This window comes from Anopheles coustani, chromosome 3 (genome assembly GCF_943734705.1).
Source record: "Anopheles coustani chromosome 3, idAnoCousDA_361_x.2, whole genome shotgun sequence".
NCBI classification, from domain to species: domain Eukaryota; kingdom Metazoa; phylum Arthropoda; class Insecta; order Diptera; family Culicidae; genus Anopheles; species Anopheles coustani.
In genome coordinates this window covers 14509650-14531876 of record NC_071288.1, presented here as the reverse complement: position 1 = coordinate 14531876, position 22227 = coordinate 14509650, and the positions used below count along the sequence as shown (strand labels likewise).

Below are 22227 nucleotides of genomic sequence, written 5' to 3'. Positions count from 1 at the left end.
TCGCAAGCACACCGAACGGTGCGCAGAAGTTCTTCAGCCAGCTCCAGCAACGGTACCGGCATAGCATCGACGATCCGCTTCCTAACCGGTACTACTGGTCGTGCAAAAGAACGCGTACCCCCTTGCGATTGCCGTTGGCCGTTTCCATCTTTCCATCAGCAAAATGACGATCACGGTGCGTTCGTTGACTCTGACGGCGATGATCTTCCTTCAGGCGGTCTTCTGCCAAGACATACGTAAGTAGCTCTGGCGCTGAAAAGCACACGAGATGGTCCGATAATAGGGGTGGGCTTCGATTATTGGAGCCCTGTCAGTTACATCTTCAAACCTGCGCCGCTTTCCATACCCTCGGCTTTCTGCTGTCAGCTGTTTTTTTACGCGAAACTCACTCGAACCTCAAGTGTTACGAAATACGAGAGGCGTACATCTTTTTATTTATCCTTCGTGTGTGTTTTTTTTTGGCGGGGAATGTTTTATTCACGTCACAGCTGAAACTACGCTTCGCAAATTGGCCACTTTCATTTGCGGATTTTTATGAGAGGTTTTCTTTTCATGAAGTCCACCATTTTTGACAAGTGTGTTATTATTCATCGGCAAGCCATCTGTGACACGCAAGATCTTTCATGTATACCGTTTTCTCATCCCTCCCGTGTTCCGCCTTCTGCTTCTTTTAGCCTACTACATGCATCGATGTGAAAGGGACGCGCCGGATGTGAACGACTGTCTGCGATATGCTGCGAACAAGCTGGCCAGTTTCATTCGCCGAGGAATCCCTGAAATCGGTGTCGTTGATGTGAGTATTATTGAAAACCATAAACTAATGTGCAAAACGTTATAGAGAACATACACTCGGCTTCACAGAGGCTCCGGAGAGGGGTACAAATTTGCGATCTAATCTCATCGTAAAGTGTTGTAGAACCGCACAGTTTAATGTTCCATCAGATACGATTTAACAAACCGGCTCCGGATGGAAGATCAAACGGACTTTCGCACGATTAAAACGTTGCGCAAGGGTTTCTGGAATTGTCTCACCCCAGAACGTGAGAGTTTTATAGATAAATTACACGAAACAACGAGCTTGGATGTATGCACACGAAACAACACTTCACCTAGATTATGGTAATTGAAATCAAGTGTAAGAAATCATGTCACTTCAGTGAGTCGGCAACGGCGTTGTGTGCCGTGTGTTGAAAGATTCCACATTGTTAGAAACACGGAACATGTTACTGTGAATCACCACAGCTTACCTAGATAGTCACTACAATTTAAAACCACCATTTGAAAACATTTAAAAGAATCTACAAATAATGTCACTTAAAACAACGTTTGCATTAAAAATGGTATACGTGCTTTCGGTTACAATAACTACGTAACGAACCGGGTTGGATCGATCGGTTTTGGGTTTCTCATTAATGCCTTTCCCCGGTGAAGCGAGACGAGAGTGATTTGAATGCTTGATGAAGGAACAGCGTTCTGATTCCCTGCATTCCCAAACTCCGTCCGATTGGTCAGTCGGTCAGTCGAGGCCAGTCCCGGAAGCGTGCCCATCGTCACGTACGCATTTTGAACTCGGTGGCCCAAGGGAACAAAGGAGGAGGAGAACTGGCTCACGCTCCCCCCAACCCCCCCCCCCCCACTTCACGACGCGCATACTTTATCTTTCTCGATTTCCCTGCCCTTTTTCCCAGGTGGAACCCGTCGTGGTGGATGAGATCAGCATCGCGCTCGGCAGCGGACCGGACGGCTATCGGGCCAGCTTCCGCAACATCGAGGCGTACGGCGTGAGCAACCTGTCCATCGTGAACGTGCGCTCCGACATCGACTCCATGCAGTTCCAGATGACGATCGAGATCCCGAAAATCAAAGCGACCGCCCAGTACCGGTCGTCCGGGGTGCTGCTGCTCCTGCAGGCCTCCGGCGCTGGCGAGTACTGGGGCGAGTACGGTAGGTGGTGGAGGGGAGCCCCGAATGGGCAGGGAAAGGATGGAATGATTAATTTACGATTCACTTTCTCCACACTCTCCACATCGTCGTCGTCGTCGGCGAAGAGGGCGTCAAGGCGAAAACTTACTTCAAGGCGACCCCGTACCAGGGCAATGACGGACAAACCTATCTAACGGTTGACCAGACGAAAATGGACTTCAGCGTGAAGGAGATCAAGATGGGCGTGGAGAACATCGCCAACCAGAACGCCATCATTCGTGAGTAGCGCCGGTTCGTCGCTTGCCGTCGGACGTTGAAATCATTTGTTTTCGGTATTTGTTAGACGCCGCGATGAATCTGTTCATCAACACGAACGCCCAGGAGCTGCTGAAAGAGATGAAACCCCAGCTGCGGACGAAGCTGACCGAACACTTGCACTCCTTCCTGCAGCAGATCTTCGATCGTATTCCGGTGGAACAGTGGTTGGACTAGAGGACGAACCCGATCGGCCGGGGCAAAACCCTTCCGGCATGGATCGTTCAGCTTTCGAGCTGGTATTTATTATATTTGTAGCGTAATAAAAACACAACAAAAACCTAGCGAATTCCATTCCAAACCCCCTTTTCATCCGGTCAACGGGAAACGGTTTCCATCGCCCTCCTACGTGCTAAGGTAAGACAAGGTTACCCATTTGATAGACCCTTTTTATCGCCCTAATTTCGATTCCGTTTTTACTACCGATTAACGTGCACTCGATCGTGGAAAGTGTGGTTATGACTCTCAAGTCTCAAGCAGCAATGGACGACGCAGTAATTCCATAAAACGCTTAGTGTCACCTGCTGGCAAAAGGATAGGCCGAGGTTAATTGAGGGCGATCGTGGCATTGATGTGCATTGTGTTGTGCAAAGGTTGTAAATGTAAATAATTTGCCCCTTCTAGACGTGTGATTGTGACTCTATACATTACAATTTTTATTTTCCATTACATTACAGTTCAAGGAATAGTGTAATAGAAGCCAATGGTTAAACTGTAGGATAGATAAGAATAGAAGAAAAGCTAGAATAGGAAAAAAGCATTTTAAAACACAACCTTAAATGAGTGTTTTGTTTCAGTTTGTAATGGAGGATTAAAATTCCTATTCTAAAGGAGCTAATGCATTCTAAGGGGGTTTCGCTTCTCAAGCAACACAAAGTTTACTTCAGAACGAATACCCTCCTCACAGGAGCACTCGTTAATCATGCCAAAGCAACAATACGATGTGCAAAAAAATCAATCAGCTGTCGGCTTCGATGCATAAATATTCAATCTCAAAACCCAACCCAGCGCACCGATCGTTTTCTCAAACGAGTTTTCTTCCCCAAACCGTCTCCTATCGCGCCGCTTACGAGCTGAATGATTTGCCTAATCTCACACCCGTTAATTAATCATTTAGTTGACTTTCATCATGAGATTGACCTTCACGCGGCCACGAGGCACCCGACAAACGAAGGTCGGGGGGCGAATTTTTCCAGCATGTTCTGCGAACTTCAGCCGGTTTCCTTGGCATCGGTCAAGCATGTGGCTTCATCAAAGAAATTACCCCGAACGTCCGCAAGGCGAGTCATCGCCGGAACAATTGCCAGTTCTAAGCAGAGCAGACCTGCCGGCTGACGTCAATTTGGCATGAGGCAGGAAATTTTTGACGAGCAAATAAACACTCGATCGGTTGAGCAAATTGTTTACGGAGCAGGTTTTATTTTCCGCTAAACACTTGTAGGTGCGCCTCGTTGTTAGCTTCTAATGATCTTGCACCATTATTCGGGACTACATAATTCCACCGCAGAACAAATATTTTACATTTGCGGAGTGACGGTGCAGGGCAGAAGACGTTCAAGGTCAGCGATTCGTCGACATCATCTCGTGTACCATTCCTAAGTCTCCGTTGACGATTACAGCTTCAGGTCGCATGCCTCAAAATTATCGCTTTCGAGCGGCTGATCTTTGAACGCCATTAATTGCAGATGCAATGTTATGCAAATGACCTGTATGAGAACAGTCGCTTGATTAAGCTACGTCTTTATCGGAGTGTCAAGGGTTAACTGTAGCGTTGGTGTCACGACTTCTTAGCAGTTCTCGATGTACTTGTACGGAGAAAAATAGTACAGGAAATATGTCTTTATCCAGTTGTTTACTCTGATTGACATAACAATCGTTCGTTCCGTCGTTTGAAATGGGGTTTCAAACAATTCCACCAAATGCCCTTTTTAACCTTCCGCAAGTGGGTTCGATGCGAGGCGATGGATTAGAAATTCAAACTGTGTCATTCGCTTCCTCGTCACGTACTTCTCGTGCGAATGTGAACGCTAATGCCAGGATCATCGCCCAGCAGCAGCAGCAGCAGCAGCTACCGGAATGCAGTCCATACCCGGCACGATCTTTTCCGCCGCTCGCGGCCAGAGGAGTTGACGTTAGTAACGGTTGCATCATTGTAGAAAAAAAAACCCCCCAGAACCAGAACACACTATTCCACACCCTTCCGACCCTTCCGACCCTTGTGGTACTCGAAGAAGCCAACGTGCCACCTGCGCCGCAATAATGTATTCCGGCGTGAGTAACGATCGCTCTCAATCGTTCCGATTCCTTCGTTCGCTCGGCTCGCTCGTTCGGTCGGTTTCGTTCTCATCCAGCTCCTTTTGGTGTCACCATTTCCTTCGCAATTTTTCCTTCTAACTAGCGGCTGCCACCCTCAGCATCCAGCAGCCCGGCACCGGTGCGCTATGCTTGCGGCGTACGAGCACGAAAGACTTGCGCGCCCCGTGCAAAAGGCACGAACCCCCTCGACCTGCGCCTGCGGTTTTGCCGATCGCTGCGTCGTCGTCAGCGCTGTTGTCGTCGTGGACGTCGGCTGATAGTGGTCGTCGTGCCACGCCGATAGAGGCCGTCTCGCTCCGACTCCGGCTGCCCTTGCCGCGGTATATAAAACTTATGTTTAAAGATTACACCATCCAGTCGGGCTGCTGAAATTCTCGCCACTCAGCGTTTCGGCGTTTCATTTGCAAAAACGTCCCCGAACCGATCGGACACGCGCGCGCGCACACACCAGAGATCCTGCCGACCGTTGGTACTGAGTAGCGATTGGCTCCTTCCGAAACGTCGACCGTTATTTCGCGCGAACCCAATGCGAACGCTGTGGCAAGCAGTCGAAGTCGTTGTTGCGAAGCGTACGTCCCTGTGGAGCAATAGTTTTCCCCTCTAATCCCACTGGGTTCAGAACCGTGCGAAGTTTTCCCTGAACCTCCCTCCATTCGTGCGAGAAGTGAATCGAAATCCGAAAAGTCACCCTGCTAGATTTGTGTCTGTGCATTTGCAGGTAAGTTCGAATGTGACATTTTCTTCCATTTAACTCAACTTGACTCCCTTCTCGGGCATGGTTTTCTGAGATTATCTGAGTCCCCCTGAGTCGTTAGGCGTTAGGAACGGGTCTCTGGGGCCATCGACACTCCGCATCACGGGCGGGGGGAAGTGGGCAGTTGCATCAACCCAGCAGCAACGATCGAGTGCACCTGCACCTGTTTCGGTGCGTTCCAAGGCGAACCGGTGCGAATTTTCGCGATTCCATTTGATCGATCCTCGGCACTCGGTGTGGTTGGTGGTTTCGATGAGTGATTGCGGTGTGTGTACGTATGGTATTTATTTTTTCACCCCGTGCATGTGTGTGTGTGTCGGTGTGTGCGCCCCGATGAAAGGGTCGTTTTGCGGTTGTGAAACCGTTACGGCGCCCCGATTCGCCTCTCGGTGGAGGCGCGAGGTGCCTCGTGGATGGAAAAGTGCTCGGTTTTTGCTTCGCGGTGGAATCGTTCCCATTGATGCCGTCGATGGAAGTGCCATTCCGGACGCTTCTTTTGGCTGGTAATGGAAGCTGAGACGATAAGGACTATGATTTACAACGAGTGACTTTAAATGGCGATTTAATTTTAGGGTTTTTGGAAGCTAGAATGAACGTTTTAATTGTTGGATAATTTCGAAAAGAAGGTTGAATATGCTTCATTTTTTAACAAATGCAATTATGAATTCAATTTCAAACACTTATAGAATATTACATTATTGCATGAAGATTTAGTGAAATTAAAAGGTTTGGATTATCTTAAAAATATTAAAAGCTAATAACGGAGGAACAACTGACAAGTGATCAACAAGTAAAACAAAGTACACATTAATGTTGGTCTTATGATTTTACTCATTGGTTCTTTGCAGAAGAATAATTATAAGGCAACATCCATAGAATGTAGACCTTTTGCTATTTAAATATGTTTTTATATATTTTTAAATATGTTTATCAAATTTAAAGGTGTTTATCACATGAATCCAATTTTTTTTTTTTTTATTGATTATGATTCACCATCGAAGATTGGTAAAGAAGAATTTAAATTTCCACCACGCGCTGCTTGATCAGCTATTTCAACATAATCTCGCCCGAAAGCTCGACGAGAGAGAGAACTTCCCTGACCCGCTTTGCGATTGCCACACCGCCACAACCACTATCCAGCCGTTTTGACTGTCGTTTGCCTCCACATTGTTTCTTTTTTGCCACATTTCCCTAGCGGAAACTCGCGAGGTCGCCTACTAGAGCTCGGGGCCAAAAACAAACAAAACATAGCAAAAACCGCTATCAGAAAACAAAAGCAATCTCTCTCTCTATCACGGCGCTTTCCTTAGCACATCGATCATCTGTTTGAGGGGAAAAAAGTATGGAAAGGGATGTTCGATTGTATGGGGAGATGTTGGGTTGGGAGGTGTCCAAATCAAAATAGCTCGACCGAAGCCGGTTTCAAATCGAATGCACGCTTCTTTGACCTTCTTGCAAGTTTCGGCACCCGAAAAACTGGCCGCAGACGCACGAATGGGAGGCTGTGTCACGAACAGTTGACATCTGTCTCAACCGGCATTGGGGTTCCTTTCCGCCGATACAAGCGAGAAGAAAAATATGCAACTTGTTAGGGATTTGTCACGAAGTTCGCGTCTGGAATTCAAGATCAATCGACGACACGAACAACTGCATTTTCAAGGCGATCGAAAAATTCGCACTCAACCTGCCGGAGTTACCTTCGGCTTCCCGCCCCAAAAGAATGCACATGCACCGTGAAACACGTGCTGCGTTCGGTAGGTCCACTGTTCCGAAAGCCGATAACAAGCCGACAGCCGATGACCAAAAGTGGTGGCGAAGCGGAGAAGCCACCACCAAAAACGTGCCAAGCCAAACTCTTTTCAAGGCTAAGCCTCTCGCAATCGTCACACTCTAGGTCGTCCCAGCAGTTTGTGTTCCACTCGGCTTTTTACTTTTCTTCCCCTGATTTCCCCTTTCCCTCACTCGTGCCTTCTCTGTTTTTATTTTCGTTATCGATGACATGCAACATGGCCAGAAGCCATATGCATGCGCCGCCCGATTTACACAAGCCGCGCGTAGAAATGGCTGCCAGATTCCTAGATTTTGGATCGTGCCTATGCCTCCCTCCTCCTTTTTGTGCTCAAAGGATAAACAGATCGCACATCGGCTGGCATCGGTTTGGGGTGCTATTGGCAAGCAAAGAAGGCAAAAAACCGGTTGCACTTCGACTCGATGGCGCTACTTTTGGAAAGGTCTGGCCCGCAAATTTGCGCCGTCCGGCTTCGCTTCACTTTCATCCGAACGGCGTCGACTTTGAACGGCCGGATCCTGGCGAAATAAAAATGGTCGTTCTTTGGCTGAAAATCATTCCAAATCATCAAACACAAATCTACCCTGTGTGTAATTATTAGTACAATATCAATACACCATATTTTCGCGTGTGAAAAATGAAATTTACCATCCTTATCTCTGCTAGATATACTATCACTACTCTTGTTCTCTTCATAACTATCAGCAAAAAGTTTTGATTCCACATTCTTCTTTTGAAGAATAAATTTAATTTTAATTTTTCAGACTTTGAAATATACGATAAATTTAAACTGATCAAAATTAGTAAATTACTTGATATAGAAAAGTTAAAGTAACACTCTTTACTGTACATTACACATATATACGAAAAATATGGTAATTCGGTAGAAATGAGATGGTATGAAGCAGACTTTAATTTTGTTTGATGATATAAAAATGGACGGTTTGAAAAATATTTGTTCATTGGATCGATTCTCTAAGTCAGTATTTAATTACTTTTATAGAAATAGTTTTCCCTTTTAGTGTATTTAATCTTCAACCTTTTAGTATAATGCTCCACTAAAACCTGGTGATGGAACCGGAGATCCTTCATGGCACTCGGTAATCGGCGTTTTGCCTTGAAAATGGGAATTAAGTTCTGTCACCTACCGCCGCCCCCTCCCGGGCCTTCGTCTCCGTAAGGTAATCTACCGTAGCTCGCCTGCGATCGCCAAAGCCGGAGTTGCCGAGATCTTCCAACTTTCGGTTTCGTCAGCGTGCAGCTGGTATCGGTTTCTAGTCCGAGCACTCGAGAGCGTGCGTGCAGCATGCGCATGGCCCGAATGCACCCGCCGCAAACCTTGAAAAGTACATGACTCCAACATCCGCCAAAGCGATGCGAACCCTGGGCGCCGCATCGTCGAGGACCGGTCGGAACTCGATGCCCGATCGCCCCTTTGGACGATGGAATGAAGCACACGAAACAAAAAACAGTAGGAGAAAAGGTTACTACCATACCGCGACGCGAGCGTGTGCTCAAGCAAAAAGAACCACAAACCGCCACCGTTCAGTGCTGGTAGTAAGCAGCGATCGAGACGATGGTGCAACGGTGGTTTTGCAAATGTGGGTTTTGTTTTTCTTTACCCCGTCGTTCCCTGCCTCATCTCGAGCGCGTCTTGTGCAAGTCCTGTGGAAATCCTCCGATCGCCTCTGGCATCGATTCGGTGTGAAGATGCACGGTTCGATTGAACCCCCCTCGAAGCAATATGCCATTTAATCGGCACTGTCAACCACTATTGGAATTGGTGCTTCCATCCAAGGGATGTAGTAAACCGCAGGTAAACATCTGGTGTCTTGTTTGTAGGTTTTATGCTGATGTAATGCTTGGGCAAACATCGACCCAGAACGTGGCGTCGTGAAACTTCTAAATCAATACAAGCTTGGTGTTTCAGAACCTTTTTGTTTTGATGTGAGTCAAAAAAAACCGAACCTGCCAACAAATGTAATTGTTTTGAATGTGAGAATAAGAACCAAAATCGATCATTAAAATTACACCTGCAAAGCAACCAACTTTCTACCAACCCCGGTTGCAAATTACTTGATTAGAATTTTATCCACCACCATGATTGAGATGGTAAACACCATTCTTAGGCGTAAACACCGATTTTATGGCTCAACGTACCAAAGGGCAATCGCTAATAATGATACTAGACAAGAAAGTGTCGGTGGGGTGATCGGACCGGATTGGAAATAATTATACATCCAATGTCAAGTTTCTGCAGAACGCCGAGCCAAGCCAAGAGATTACAATCGAGAACCACTTTCGCGAGCGATCAGAACACAGGGAGACCCAGCTGTGAGGGCAATTATCCGCCCTCTTTTCGAAAATTAACCGTTACACGGACCGAACACACTTTTGATTAGTACGCTTTTCAGCGTTATGCCGGTTTAAAAATAAATCGCGCGTAAGGAGAAACCTCCGAACCGGACGCATGACCGCGGCGGCTCAAACATTGGTGTACTGACCATTATTAGTACAATTAGAGAGATAAAAGACACCACATGCGACCGTTTCGCTGGCGCCGTTTGGAAGAAGGAGCGGGTGGGTTCCCTTAGAGAACGCTCGGATAGTTGGCTAACGATCAGGTCACAATGTCGGTGCGTGCCTAATTATCCGAGCCCTTCGCGACATGCTTCACTGAGCGGAAGGTTAAGCTGTTGGGGTCAGGTATTAGGTGGTAGAGTGCAATTGGTTTTGGCATCCGTCATCTGCTGCCCGCCATTGACCTCCATGGAAGGGATGCGGGGAGACCTCAGCCGCCTTCTTCTTTGGAGCAGTTTGAAGTTGGACGCCGGATGGGATGGTGCCATTTGTTTTCGTTATGTCTCAGTACAGGCGAATGGTTCATTAGTGTTCCACAAACATCCGTGGAAGTTAACTTCGCCTAGAGGAAAGGTTAAAATCAAAGGTTAGAACAGTTAGAACTCATTAGAGAAACATCGCTAGAACTAAGATTAAGCGACTGACATTAGCTGAACTACTTGACCTGACTGTTTCGAGGCTTATAATTAAAGCTAAAATACTTCTGTTAAGCTCCTTACGGGGTTATTTGTCAATTCCTGCTAACAACACTCTCAATAACGTCTCCTTCACTTTGCTTGCAGTTTTTGACTCACAATGAAACTCTACAACATGTCGTGGTTGTTGCTGGCACTCGTTGCTGCGATTGAAGCTACTAATGCAGTGGACCTTCGTAAGTTTTATCGACTCTTTCTTCGGAAGAATCTTTACTTAACATTCACCTGGTTCCCGTTCTTCTTTCCAGCGGAATATCTCCATGTTTGCCACCGGGAGGATCCTAAGTTGACCGAGTGCATGAAGGAATCGATCGAAACGTTACGCCCTCATCTGGCCCGCGGTATCCCCGAGCTCGACATTCCCTCGATCGACCCGATCCTCTTAGGGGACCTCATCGTGGCGGAAAGTGTGCCCGGTCAGGGTGTGAGCATCTCCGCGAAGGACATCAAGGCTTACGGCCCCTCGAACTTTAAGCTGAAGAAGCTGACGTGAGTGGACTTCCTGAAGATCATTTCAAAAAGGGTCTGAATTCTAAGGAGTGTTTGTTTGTTCAATTGTAGTGTCGTAGAGTACGGAAAGATCTACTCGTTCGAGTTGGAGCTGCCGCATCTGTACGTCGAGGGACGGTACATCGTGGATGGAAGGATCCTGCTGCTTCCGGTGAAGGGTTCCGGCAAGTTCACTGGAAACTTCAGTAAGTTAATTTATGTCGAAAATGCGACCCAAAGGATGTAACAAACCTGTCCCGTTTCAGCCCAAGGAATCGGTAGCGTGCGAATCAAGGGAGACCGCAAGCGTATCAACGGAAAGGATCATCTGTCGCTCGCCAAACTCGACATCAAGATCCGAGTTTCCGACGGACGGATTAAACTTGAAAACCTTTTCGGTGGAGATCGAGTGCTTGGTGAGTGGATGGAGTGCTAAAAATTGCAACATCCTTTCGTCAATTTGCTTCGTTCTCATTCTCACTCCCGCTGTCCCTCTCTTGTAGGCGAAATCATCAACGAAACCATCAACCAGAACTTCAACCTGCTCAGCACCGAGCTGATCCCGCTGATCGAGAAAGCCCTGCAGAGGATATTCAAGCGGACAGGCAACAAAATCCTGGAGCGCTTCCCCGAGGAAGTGCTGTTTCCCTGAGTGACCTGCTCGATATCGAGGACACCTTCTTCCCCACCCCTTGAACCGGCACTCTGAGCGCTGGCTTTGGAAACGTAATTTGTGATTAGTTGATGCTTAAGGGTTTATGATTTAATGTTTGCCACGGCAGTTGTTTTTGCATAATGTGTTGTTCGGTTCTATTATTTGTCATTTTCCTTTCTTTTTCTGAAAGCACCTTGCATATTATGATTTCTTGCATGGAACATCCAATTGCTACTAGTTGAAGATCGGTGGATTTTTAGAAAAATTTACCAGAGAAGAAATTTCTGTTAATTTGATAAACTACCGCAAAACAACTTGGTATTGGAACTGCTGCGGAATGGAAACAATTTAGTGAGATGTAAATAGTAAGTTTAGAAAACAAAAATGGTAACAATTGGGATCGAAGCTGTGGGAGAAATAACCAAAATGGTCTAAATAAAGCTACTTTGATCCGGAATAAGATTATCAATTTGAACTTTTACAGAAATCAAATGATGACGAAGTTTCGATTTAATTATCAAACAAGAATAAAGAAATTAATCAATAAAAAATTTTAGCACTATCGTTAGTCATCAGCCAAGAGTTAACGATAATCATCGGAACGCGTGGAACACGATTGTCCAGGACGCACACTTTTTAGGTCACTTTCAGTTGTCGTTAACTTTTATAGCACCACTTGACTTCCCATAAAAGCTCGATTTGATACAAACTTTCAGTTATTTGAACATTAAATTTGGACAAACTTGTGCAAGTGCAAAAATAATAAATGAATTTGAAATGTTATTGGATGTCACGATAATTTTTTCGACAGGAAAGAGATTTGAATGTTTGATTTTAAATTTGAATATTAACAAGTCAAAAAAGGAAGGAGATCTTTGCCATATTTTGAATATTTTGCCGTTACAGACATATAAACTTGTTTAAAGAAAACTGTAACTGAAATTCCAATTACTTAATGTCAAAGATGGTCATATTTAGTGTTCAAAGTGTTTATGTTTTCGATCGTTACCGAGCCAAAACACATTCCCTGATTAGATATACTTTATGAACAAGTTGTTGCCTTTATTCGACCGTGCTTTATTATTACTTACATTTCCTTGTTTGTCGATCTGCCTCCTTCTAAAACCAAGCAAGGCTTCGTGACATAACGAAGCATGAAACGAAATTAAATTATGCTCCCGTATAACGCTGAAGCTTTTCAAGCGAAACGACGCCTCGTCACCTCTAGCACGCATATTTTCGTTAGCAATAGAAAAAGAATAACAATTCCACGCAACCAAACTCCTTCCCTCAACTCACACAAAAAAATCGCGATCACGCAAATTTGCAAATAAACAGGTGAATTAATCGATTGGAATCGCCAAATTAACACTTATCGCTCCAGTGGAAACCAATAAAAAAGACAGCAGGAAATGCAGGATCGGAATCATTTTGTCTTCAAGTGTCAAACAAATTATTGTGCTTTCTAATTGTTTTTTTTATTTCATGTTCTCAAGAACGTTTTGCTAGAAACTCGGAAAGAATAATTTACAATAGGTATACATTTTTACTTCACGTCAATTTACTTTTAAAAAGCACTTGAGAATAAACTTCAAATCGATTCCATCTCCCCATTTCATTAAGTCATTTATTGGAAAGCAAGGAAATCAAGGGTGTCACAACCCATCAAATGAAGTAAACAAACGTTACATGGCGCGCATGGGCAGTTGCTTCCGATTTATGCAAAAGATAATTCATCCCCATGTGGCTGCGCATCTGTCGGTCATTTCCCGAATATTCATGAGACACCACCACCACTACTACCGGCACATAAACACATCATCGAGACGCATGGTTCCCGATCGGTCAGTAGGTGAACCGACGAACTGTGCAGATTGCTCGTCAGCTGGTAACGATCCCGAGGAGAAAGTGGGGTGGTAGTGGTGATGCAGAATTATGCAACTCCCGCGCAAACCACCAGCGCGCAGTCCAGCGACCCGGCGAGCCATAAAAAAAAAGCTACAGAGTTATCAACCACACGGTCGACACGTTTCGTAAGCACTTATCGTCATTATCGACTCGCTGTCGTCGCTCGGTTTCTTCTGGTCACAATGGAGTACACCGAGCATATACACGCACACACATACGCGCACTCGATGGGACGTATTTTCCTACGCCAGCGGGATTCCAGCTTCCCGCTTTCCAGAGAAAGTTCAGCCGTGGCAGCAATCGGATGCTACCATCGATGGCCCCGCGATCAGGACAGCACCGCTGATGATCGTCTGCTTCGTTACAGCATCATCGGCTTCAGCTGATCTTTCGACCCCCTTTCCAGCCGGTGTCCCCACCCGTCTTTCCTGTCCTCTGTGGCCGGCGCGAGCTGAATGGAAATAAATCAAGACACCCATCCGATGCTTAAGAGGAAGCAAAGGAAAACAAGTGGAACTTGAGGTGCCAACTTTGGAATACGTTTAGTTTTTCTTTCCCTCCTCCCCGCCCGAAGATCCGAAAAGAGCCGATCATGTGCGTTTTAGTTGCGCGTGTGACCGTTTGATTTTCGGCTGTTTAGCGCCCCTCTCCGTCTCCAGCAACCCCTAACTACGAGGAAATAAATTATTAAAGGCCGTTGCACAACCGGGCCTTCCCGCGCGCTAGCTGGCTGGCTGGTTCGTCTAATTATGGCGTCTGGCACGCCATCGATGTAACCGCACCTTTAAACTCCACCGTGCGCCGGCTGGCTGATCGGTTTGCCAAATCCTTCGTTTTTCGGTGCAAAAACCTTCTACGCGAGTGTAGGCGGAAGATCAGACCAAGTGGTAAGTTGTGGGGTGGATTTTTTTTAAGTTGATCAAAGATATAAATAATCAGAATAATTTTTCCTATATTTTCTTTAGCTAGAAAACAGATGGTAAATATTTTGACCAGCTTTTTTTCTCATCCAATTAAATAGAATTTCAAATATCACCAAAAGAAAGAACACAAACATTGTTTAACAAGAAGATTTTCTTTCGACATTCCTGAAACTGCCCCCTCCATTTATTTTAGCTTCTTTCCAACACGACTGCCTTCAACACGTTTTCCTCAATCCATCCATTCGTTCGTCACATTTCCGCTGGCCAAAAAAGGAATGGAATGACTTTTACTCCCGCGGGAGACGCTTATCTCATTCGCGCACGAATCCATCCACTCGAACGGAAAACAGAATGTAAATACCATATCGATGCCAAATGGTTTACCTTGGCTGCATCGGACGAGGACTCTCCCTCGGACGCACATAATCGCACACCAGGCGACCCCGGGCGTAGGAGACAAAAGGAAGCAACGGGTTGGGAACACTACGGTTTACCTAAATGGTAAATAAAAACAATCTCCAGGAGCTGAAGTGCGAAGCTGCTACTCTTCCTTGGTGCCATGCGAAAGTGTCTGGTACACGTGTGCCCCTCCTCTACTCTTCCACCAATGCACTCCCTTCCATCGCGCCAGCGCACCAAGCGTGCGATCGTGTGGTCGAAGAATTCGCTTTCCATTAAAGTTCCAACCGCCGGCTGCAGTAGACGTCCATCGATCGTCGAGGTGGAAGTGTGTGTCCAGTCCGTCCGCGACGCGTTGGTCCCAATCTCGGTGTCCGAAAACCCCGACCAAGTCACACTCGGGTTCGTCTCTTGTGCCAACGTTGAAGTCTTTCGTTTAATCTCGAGTTTGGCGACTGTAAATCGGTGTCGTTCTTTCGACCGTCGCGTTTCATTGCGGTGCTGGTAGAACTTCTCGAACCACCGAACCGAAGCCTAGTGACAAACCCAACACGAGCTGCTCGTTTGCATCGTGTAGGCGAAATTGCGCAAGGGCTGCAAGTGCGCCACCGGCAGGAAAAACCTGCCGCCGAAACACGCCGTTTGTGACGAAACACGCGCGGTTGTTGATCGAGCGATCCGATACGCGCTCTGTGCGAACGCAGTGACCGCGCAGCCGGATCCGGTGGACGGCAGGACGAGTTGTGCCGTGTTTGCGCAAGCGCAAAGCACAAGGTGGCAGTGCACAAACCCCCGCGAAAAACCCGACCCAAGAGAGAGAGACGACCCGTACGGCCGGTTGGGGTTCGGGTCGACAAAAGGAACCTGCATCCTTCTGCGGGCCGACAGTCGCGTCCGGTGCATTAGATCGTTACATTCGAGTTTGAGTTTGTAGTGTCGCACAAACGCCGTCATCTCGTCATGGTACGTTCTGGAAGTACACGGTACGGTTCTAGCGGAGGTCACCACGCCAAAGGGCAACGGTGGGTGACACGCTTTTGCCCCAACTTGGGCATGGGCACATTGCTGGTGGTCACTGGGCTGCTTTTGCCGCTGGTTTTCCACACGTCGGAGGCGAAAGAAGTCGCCATTCGGAACAAAGATGTACCGCAGTATCAAGAGAAACGTAAGTAAATGTTGATTAAGTCAACTTGTCCGATTTTTGTTTTTCTTAGCTAAATCAATGTTGCAAAATAATTAAATTGAAACAAAGATAGTCTTCCCACACAGAACTAATGATTGAGATAAGCATTTTGAATCGCATAACTTTAGTAAGTCACAACGATACTTGATACAACGCTAAACTTATCGTTTAATAGAGATTTGTAAATGATTTTTTTTTTCGATTATAATAAAATTAATTCATTCATTGGAAGTACAATTACAAACACCAACCTTTAAAATCATATGGCTTCAATGCATTTTCGATCCTCTGTATGAATGATTTATCGAGAGAATAAAAAAGAACCGGTTCAAAATTTCATTGTTTTCCTTGACAATAAATCCCTATCTTTGCGTAATTCTTTCTTCACCAATTCAAAAAGCGTGCGATGCCTTTCAACGGGATTTATTTCAAGGATCTGTGAAAGGATTCGTGTGGCCATGAAAATCATCTCTTCCAGCCTCAAGTGGACTGTTTAAATTCATTGTTGTTGCCGTTAAATCTCCTAAATATGCTAACGAAATGCTCGGCCTATCCGGTGGACTATGTTCAAGCATACAAATGGTCCGCTTACGGTGGACGCGTCTAAATGCAGGGCCACCCTAGCTGTAAACGACCGGCAACCCCCGGGCCAGATGCCTCCCGCGTACGCGCCGTGCACATATGACGATTATCCGAGCATTTTTCTGCACGCCTCAGTTATGCAAGCACGGTACAACGCCACGTTTTGCGACTCAATTCGCGTGCGCGCGCCACATGCTGCATGCCGGAGTGGAATTTTTACCCCGGTTCGATCTCGTTTTGGGCTGAGGAGAAATGACCGCATCGGGGGTGAATGTTGGAAGATTTATCGGTCAGTAAGTCAGTCGTAACACTGCGACTCGGCGGGGAGAAAGTGTGAAACTGTGCGTGGCGGAAAAGGAAACGTAAGGAGCGACGGTTTGGCGCTCGACGTAATCGAAGCACGTTGGCCTGGGGTTCCAGTTGGGAGATTTTATTCCGGTGATACTCGGGTTGCGTGTGCAGCATTTCGGGGGGTTAATAATCCATCACATCGTTTCGGAGACGTTATATAGTATTTGAATCGTTAATTATTACCTTCAGACAGGATCAGGTTCTCAAAAACACTCCGTTGCATTCCATAACAGTGAAACGGAAAGTAACACAAGACTGACATTGACTTTTTCCTTCCCTTCCTTCAGCTGAGTGGCTGCGAGTATGTCGCCGGGCGAACCCGAACGAGGACGACTGCTTCCGCAAGATGTTTGAGGGAACGTTCCCGTACATCGCCAAAGGTAGGCATCGTATATACGCTCTGGACGCCTATTGCCGACGCAATCCTTGACCTTTTCGTCGATGTTCGTTCACCCATCCAGGTATTCCGGAAATCGGCGTCCAACCGTTCGATCCGCTGCGGATAGAGTCGATCCAGGTTTCGCGCGGCTCGGGCGGCCTGACGCTGAGCGGTGGCTTCAAGAAGCTCAGCATCAAGGGTCCCTCGAACACCACCGTGCGCCGCGCCTTTCTCGACTTTGAGAAGAAAGCGCTCGGCTTCGAGCTGGAGATCCCGAAGCTGCGCATCGACGCCAGCTACAACCTGAAGGGAAATGTGCTGCTGCTGCCACTGGTTGGCGATGGCGATGTGACGATGACGCTCAAGAACGTCAAGACCACGGTCGCGACCAAGTTCTCCGTGCGACCCCTGCCCGAGGTAAGTGAGGTCATTTTCTGCAGGCCCTCCCCCTTCCACTTGCTAACCGATTCCGACCTTCATGTCTCTTTTCCTCCACACAACAGGACGCTATTTTTATTGACGAGATGAAAGTGACCTTCCTCGTTGGTGGCATGCGCATTCACCTGGACAACCTGTTCCAAGGGAATCAGGTGCTCGGGGCCTCGCTGAACCTGTTCCTCAACCAGAACGCGAACGAAGTCATCGGCGAGCTGCGGTCCGATCTCGAGCACGGCCTGGCCGACATCTTCATCGGTCTCTGGAACGAACTGTTCAACAAGCTGCCACTGAAGCTCTGGATCGCGTAAACAGCGTCCCCAAGGGCGGGCTCCAGATGAGTGCATTCCACTCGCCATCGGGGACCTTCATGGGGCGCTGTTAATGTACGTGCTTGTAAATAGTAGACGGTAATTCGGAGACATGCTTTGCCCACTTCCATGACTGTAGGATGTTCATCGGGAGACAAGAGAACGAGAAAGATAAGTTGTGAAACGTTCAAAAATAGTGATGTTAGGTTAGGAATTGCTCACAATAGTTATGCTATCAGTAAGATTTAAAAATAAGAAAAGAAGTAATAAATTATCTTCTAAAATAACATCAATCGTGTATTTTGCTTCTGTGTATCACTCACCTGGCAAACCCAAACATTAAAGAAATATTGTTGTATATTCGGAAAATGTATCCTTGACGTCATAGGATACTGCATCATTTAAAAAAAATTCTCTAGGATTATGATCTAGGAACATGTGAAACATAATTTTGAAAATTGCGCTCGTTTGAATTTTCAACGGTCTGCTAAAGATCAAACTATAGTTACCTTGGTATTTCCAACATCTTTATTTGAAAAACCTTGTTGAAAGGATCATGCGTATTGCATAAACAAAGGAGCAATGAACTAGCGTTGGGTTGTAAACTAAAGAGTAGCTCCTTAGTTGCTTCAACCACAAAAATGTTTCTAAACTCGCGCTCTTTGCTCAATTAAGTACCATTACGTCATGGAGCGAAATTTATATTCGTCAGACGACATTTTGATATTGACCGTTACAGACCGTTACCTGCAGACAAAACAATTCAGTGCTTTCAGCACATCTTCAATGTGGCATCACTGTCCATTGCATTCCTGCAAAAGATCAATAGACCACTCCTGAACTGATCAAACTTTAGTTTCTAAAGAAAAACTGTTTACTACAATCCATTCATCGCTTAAAATCACTATCATCCCAATTCCGATGCGATTGGAATTAACTCTTCGAGAAGCACTCGACCGGCGATTTGCCGGGCCCCGTTTAAACCGGACACAATATTTACCTTTCTAGTGAGAACTCTACCGGATGCCATTCCGCTCCGTGTGTGAAGGACTGCCCTATCGGTCGGTTTCCCGTGCGGTCAGCACTTTGAATAACAAACCGAGCGGGTGTGTCTTCCGTCGACGTCCGGCGCGAGCGACATCGCGCATCAACGCACAAAGCCTCTCGGCGATTTTGTTTGCCAGCGCTTGCCCAGCGCGCGAAGCAAACATTTGCCTTCAAACCGCCCGTTTTTCTGCCTAAATAAACCACGCGCTCGGGAATCACAGCAGGCGAGATGGCGATGCCTTTTGTGATCTATGGTAATGGGGTTGAGTGGGGAAATAACATAACCTACACCGCAAATAGTTTGGAGACACTTTATCGAAAAGTTGAAAAATTCAATTTGATAAACAAAACTTAACCGAACGGCAACCAGTTTCCAAAACCTATGTTAAGATGTTGCAAACCTGTTCTCCGGAGGTCGAGGAGAGAGATGCTGATGATTGACGGAACGTGCGACATTCAACCGAGTGATAGATGCATTATTGAATAACCTTTCCCAATTACACGTCCAGCCCGATACTACTTACACGTATCTCCTTAGAGACAAGCATCAGGTTCTAAGGCTCCAATGCAAGGCATTAGGGGGGGGAGTTTTTATCCGCCTAGGCTCGAGGGGCGAGTTTGACATTGAACTTTATTGATCACAGTGCCGCATGTTCAATTAGAAACCGGCACCTTAAGACCCCTCCATCAGATGGGAGACTTACACACGTCGCAAGAGGTGCAGGTGCAGCACTTAGATAAAAAGTCGATAGAACGTTAACGCCCATCATTCAACGTTAGGTGCGAATTTAAGTCGGTACTCTTTTATTCTCTCTTCACACCAAACATTTGACCATTCGATTGAAACAGTTCTAGCCTTTGAAGCGAAAACCTTGATTGTTTGTTAAGATCAAAGTGGAAAGAGTAATCAAGCAGGTTTCGATACAAGGGACATGCATTAGTTATGTTTTTTTCTTTCGTATCTCGCCACGAACGAAATCACTTGTAAAAGGAAAAAATCCATGTTAGACAATGAAACTTTAAAAATCAATAAATCATTCACACACAAACTACTTAAATCCAAAGGAATCCAGGGACCTTGCTTTGCGATATCCTTGCCTGCGAGGAGATACATATAAGGATTTCAACTAATCATGCCACATGAGTTTCTTGCCAGATTGATGCGAACAGTTTCGTTCTCCGACATCGTGCATCCGACAACATTGCATCCGTGTCACGAAGTGCCCTCACGGGCAAGGTAACACACCGGACGGTAGGACGTACGCGTTTTACCGGCGAAACCAATAAATATCGCCCGTCTTCACCTCCGATCCTGCGCTGTTGGGCCGTGCAAAAATGGAAATCTTGTTGCTTCATTCCCTCACAATTCCCGGCCATCGAACACGCGACACACGCCAACTAAACCAATGGTGTTATTAATCAATGGTTCACGCCACATCACGACGGAGTTGTGTGTGAAATGTGACGCGGATTTCAGCGGCTTCATTTTCTGCGGCCTTTGCTCCGTCTGTTGATGCGATTTAGATGCGCTCTCTGACGACGGCGTGAGGTCAGCCGGTGGGCCGGACAGGTGCGCAGGAGCTAAAGGCTGCCGGAAAACCGGGTATGCAAACGAGGAAACAAGGAAACAGCGAATAGTTGAGTGGCGTTTATAAATTAGTCCGGAAAATGTTTCGTTCTTTTGTGACGGAGCGTAAAGAACCGTGGTTGTGATTGGCACACCAAATAGAATTAGAAAACATTAATGTTGTTTAGATAATTATCTGAAAGGTTTTTTACTCCTACATAGATTAGAATTTAAGTAGCAACCTAATTCGTTTACCAATTTTAATGAAATGCATTGTCCATTAGGAAAGCTGTTATGGAAATGTTCGCAAAAACAAACGCTTTAATATTCCTGCCCATAAAGTGAAATGGTAATGGGCTGCAGAAACATTTTGTTTAAGATTTAATCTGCACCTTTAACAACTCATTCCACAATGGTTCCAACTATCTCTCAAATCTCCAATGTCGCTAGCCCGCACCCAATTGCTCGTACCGTAATTTAGTTACACACACACACACGCATATTTGTCGGTTCGCCGCAGGGCTCTTGTGCTGGCCAACACACAATGGTTCTGCTGACTCAGAAACCTTGTCGCCGACGGTCCGCTGCAACCTTCACACCTTTATCAGCAGAAATGGAAATGGTTAGAGAAGGAAAAAAAAGGCTTAGTAAACGAGCGGCACATCCATTCTGAAACATAAGCAGCAAAAAGTGCCTATCCAACTGTGGCAAAAAATGCACAATGAATGTTATTTGGTGATATGTGCTTGCCTGTGAGCAACTTCCAAGGACGAATGCAAATGGCTTTCGATATTCTGATCTCAATTTTCCCCAGCTTGTTCCTTTTTTACCTACAAACATTCATTTGGCGACACCTTGTCGGATGAAAACCATGGCTCTATGCAATCGCGTTTGATATTTCAAGATCATTGAAATCCGGTCCACTTCCTTCACTCCCAGACGAGTTCCTTTTCATCATGTTTTTTGCTCTCCTTTAGCTCGAATCAACATGAGCGTGAAGTGCGTGAATTGTTCATATCGAAGCGTGGTGTTAAACAAAAGCGAAACCAAAACATTTATTTGGCAATCGAAGGGAAAAAATAGCCCAACAAAAATTCGCCTTTATACTCGACAGCTCTCGGGGGTTTCATGTCAAACTGAAACACACAACGACCAAAACCACAACTTGCTCTACTTTTTGTTCAGTCGCTCAGCTCCGGGAGCGTTTGCTATCGGAAAAGCAAGTAATAAATTTGGAAATCCGCATCTGCCCTGGGAATTGCCCGACGCACGAAAACAATCAACTATTTGCAGCGTGAAAAATTGCCAGCTGGGTTAATCAAGCCCTTTTGCCGGGTACTCAGCGCTGCTCGTGGGAATTCCTTAATCGACACCGGCGGGCGACCGAGTGGCCGTGCGGGCGTGTGGAAATCCGTATTGCTTACCACGACTGATTACCTTAGCCCCCATTGTGGGTGGAAAACCAAAACCACATCTGTAAAATAACTAGCGGGTAGCGGAGGGCGAATTAAATATATTTCTTTCACAAAAACGTTTACAAACGCAAAACATCCATTGACTCTGGAGACGCAAAGTTCCTGTGCTCCTAAGCAGTCAAGGGAGTGGTCTTTTAAATATGCAACTGATGATCGTATTCTCCCAGCATTTTTTTGTTCTGGACTATCCGATACCTTTGAGTGTTTTATTCACAGGAATATCGTGAAGCAGAACCTGCTTTCGAAAAACAACTTCAAACAACCCCTGCTATAACGTGTTCCAACTGCGCGCTTGGTGACGCACTTTCTCAAACATCCGATCGGAGCCAAGTTTCTCCAGCGCGAAAAATATAAAATGCTTATAATCCGA

At 46.1% G+C, this 22227-nt stretch overlaps 2 protein-coding genes across 2 annotated transcripts; both read left to right on the top strand.

Annotated features, from left to right (window-relative positions):
* The first annotated feature begins 163 nt into the window (after positions 1–163).
* LOC131271686 (protein takeout) lies at positions 164–2415 on the top strand. The gene is made up of 5 exons (XM_058273196.1): positions 164–236; positions 675–793; positions 1689–1944; positions 2049–2201; positions 2267–2415. Exons 1-5 carry the CDS (start codon positions 164–166, stop codon positions 2413–2415), a joined length of 750 nt encoding a protein of 249 aa, XP_058129179.1.
* Positions 2416–10253: 7838 nt separating this feature from the next.
* Positions 10254–17768, top strand: LOC131271674 (uncharacterized). The gene is made up of 9 exons (XM_058273184.1): positions 10254–10329; positions 10402–10642; positions 10715–10848; positions 10909–11058; positions 11146–11279; positions 15434–15692; positions 16931–17023; positions 17105–17448; positions 17526–17768. Exons 1-9 carry the CDS (start codon positions 10254–10256, stop codon positions 17766–17768), a joined length of 1674 nt encoding a protein of 557 aa, XP_058129167.1.
* The last annotated feature ends 4459 nt before the right edge of the window (positions 17769–22227 follow it).

Bases quoted from the DNA above. Each gene is read 5' to 3' on its own strand.
- LOC131271674 (XM_058273184.1), top strand. From the start codon at position 10,254: ATGAAACTCTACAACATGTCGTGGTTGTTGCTGGCACTCGTTGCTGCG. The intron at 11,280-15,433 runs GTGCTGTTTCCC...CCGGTGCATTAG, and splicing joins TGGAGCGCTTCCCCGAGGAA to ATCGTTACATTCGAGTTTGA. The intron at 15,693-16,930 runs GTAAGTAAATGT...CCCTTCCTTCAG, and splicing joins ACCGCAGTATCAAGAGAAAC to CTGAGTGGCTGCGAGTATGT.
- LOC131271686 (XM_058273196.1), top strand. From the start codon at position 164: ATGACGATCACGGTGCGTTCGTTGACTCTGACGGCGATGATCTTCCTT. The intron at 1,945-2,048 runs GTAGGTGGTGGA...TCGTCGGCGAAG, and splicing joins CGAGTACTGGGGCGAGTACG to AGGGCGTCAAGGCGAAAACT. The intron at 2,202-2,266 runs GTGAGTAGCGCC...GGTATTTGTTAG, and splicing joins CAACCAGAACGCCATCATTC to ACGCCGCGATGAATCTGTTC.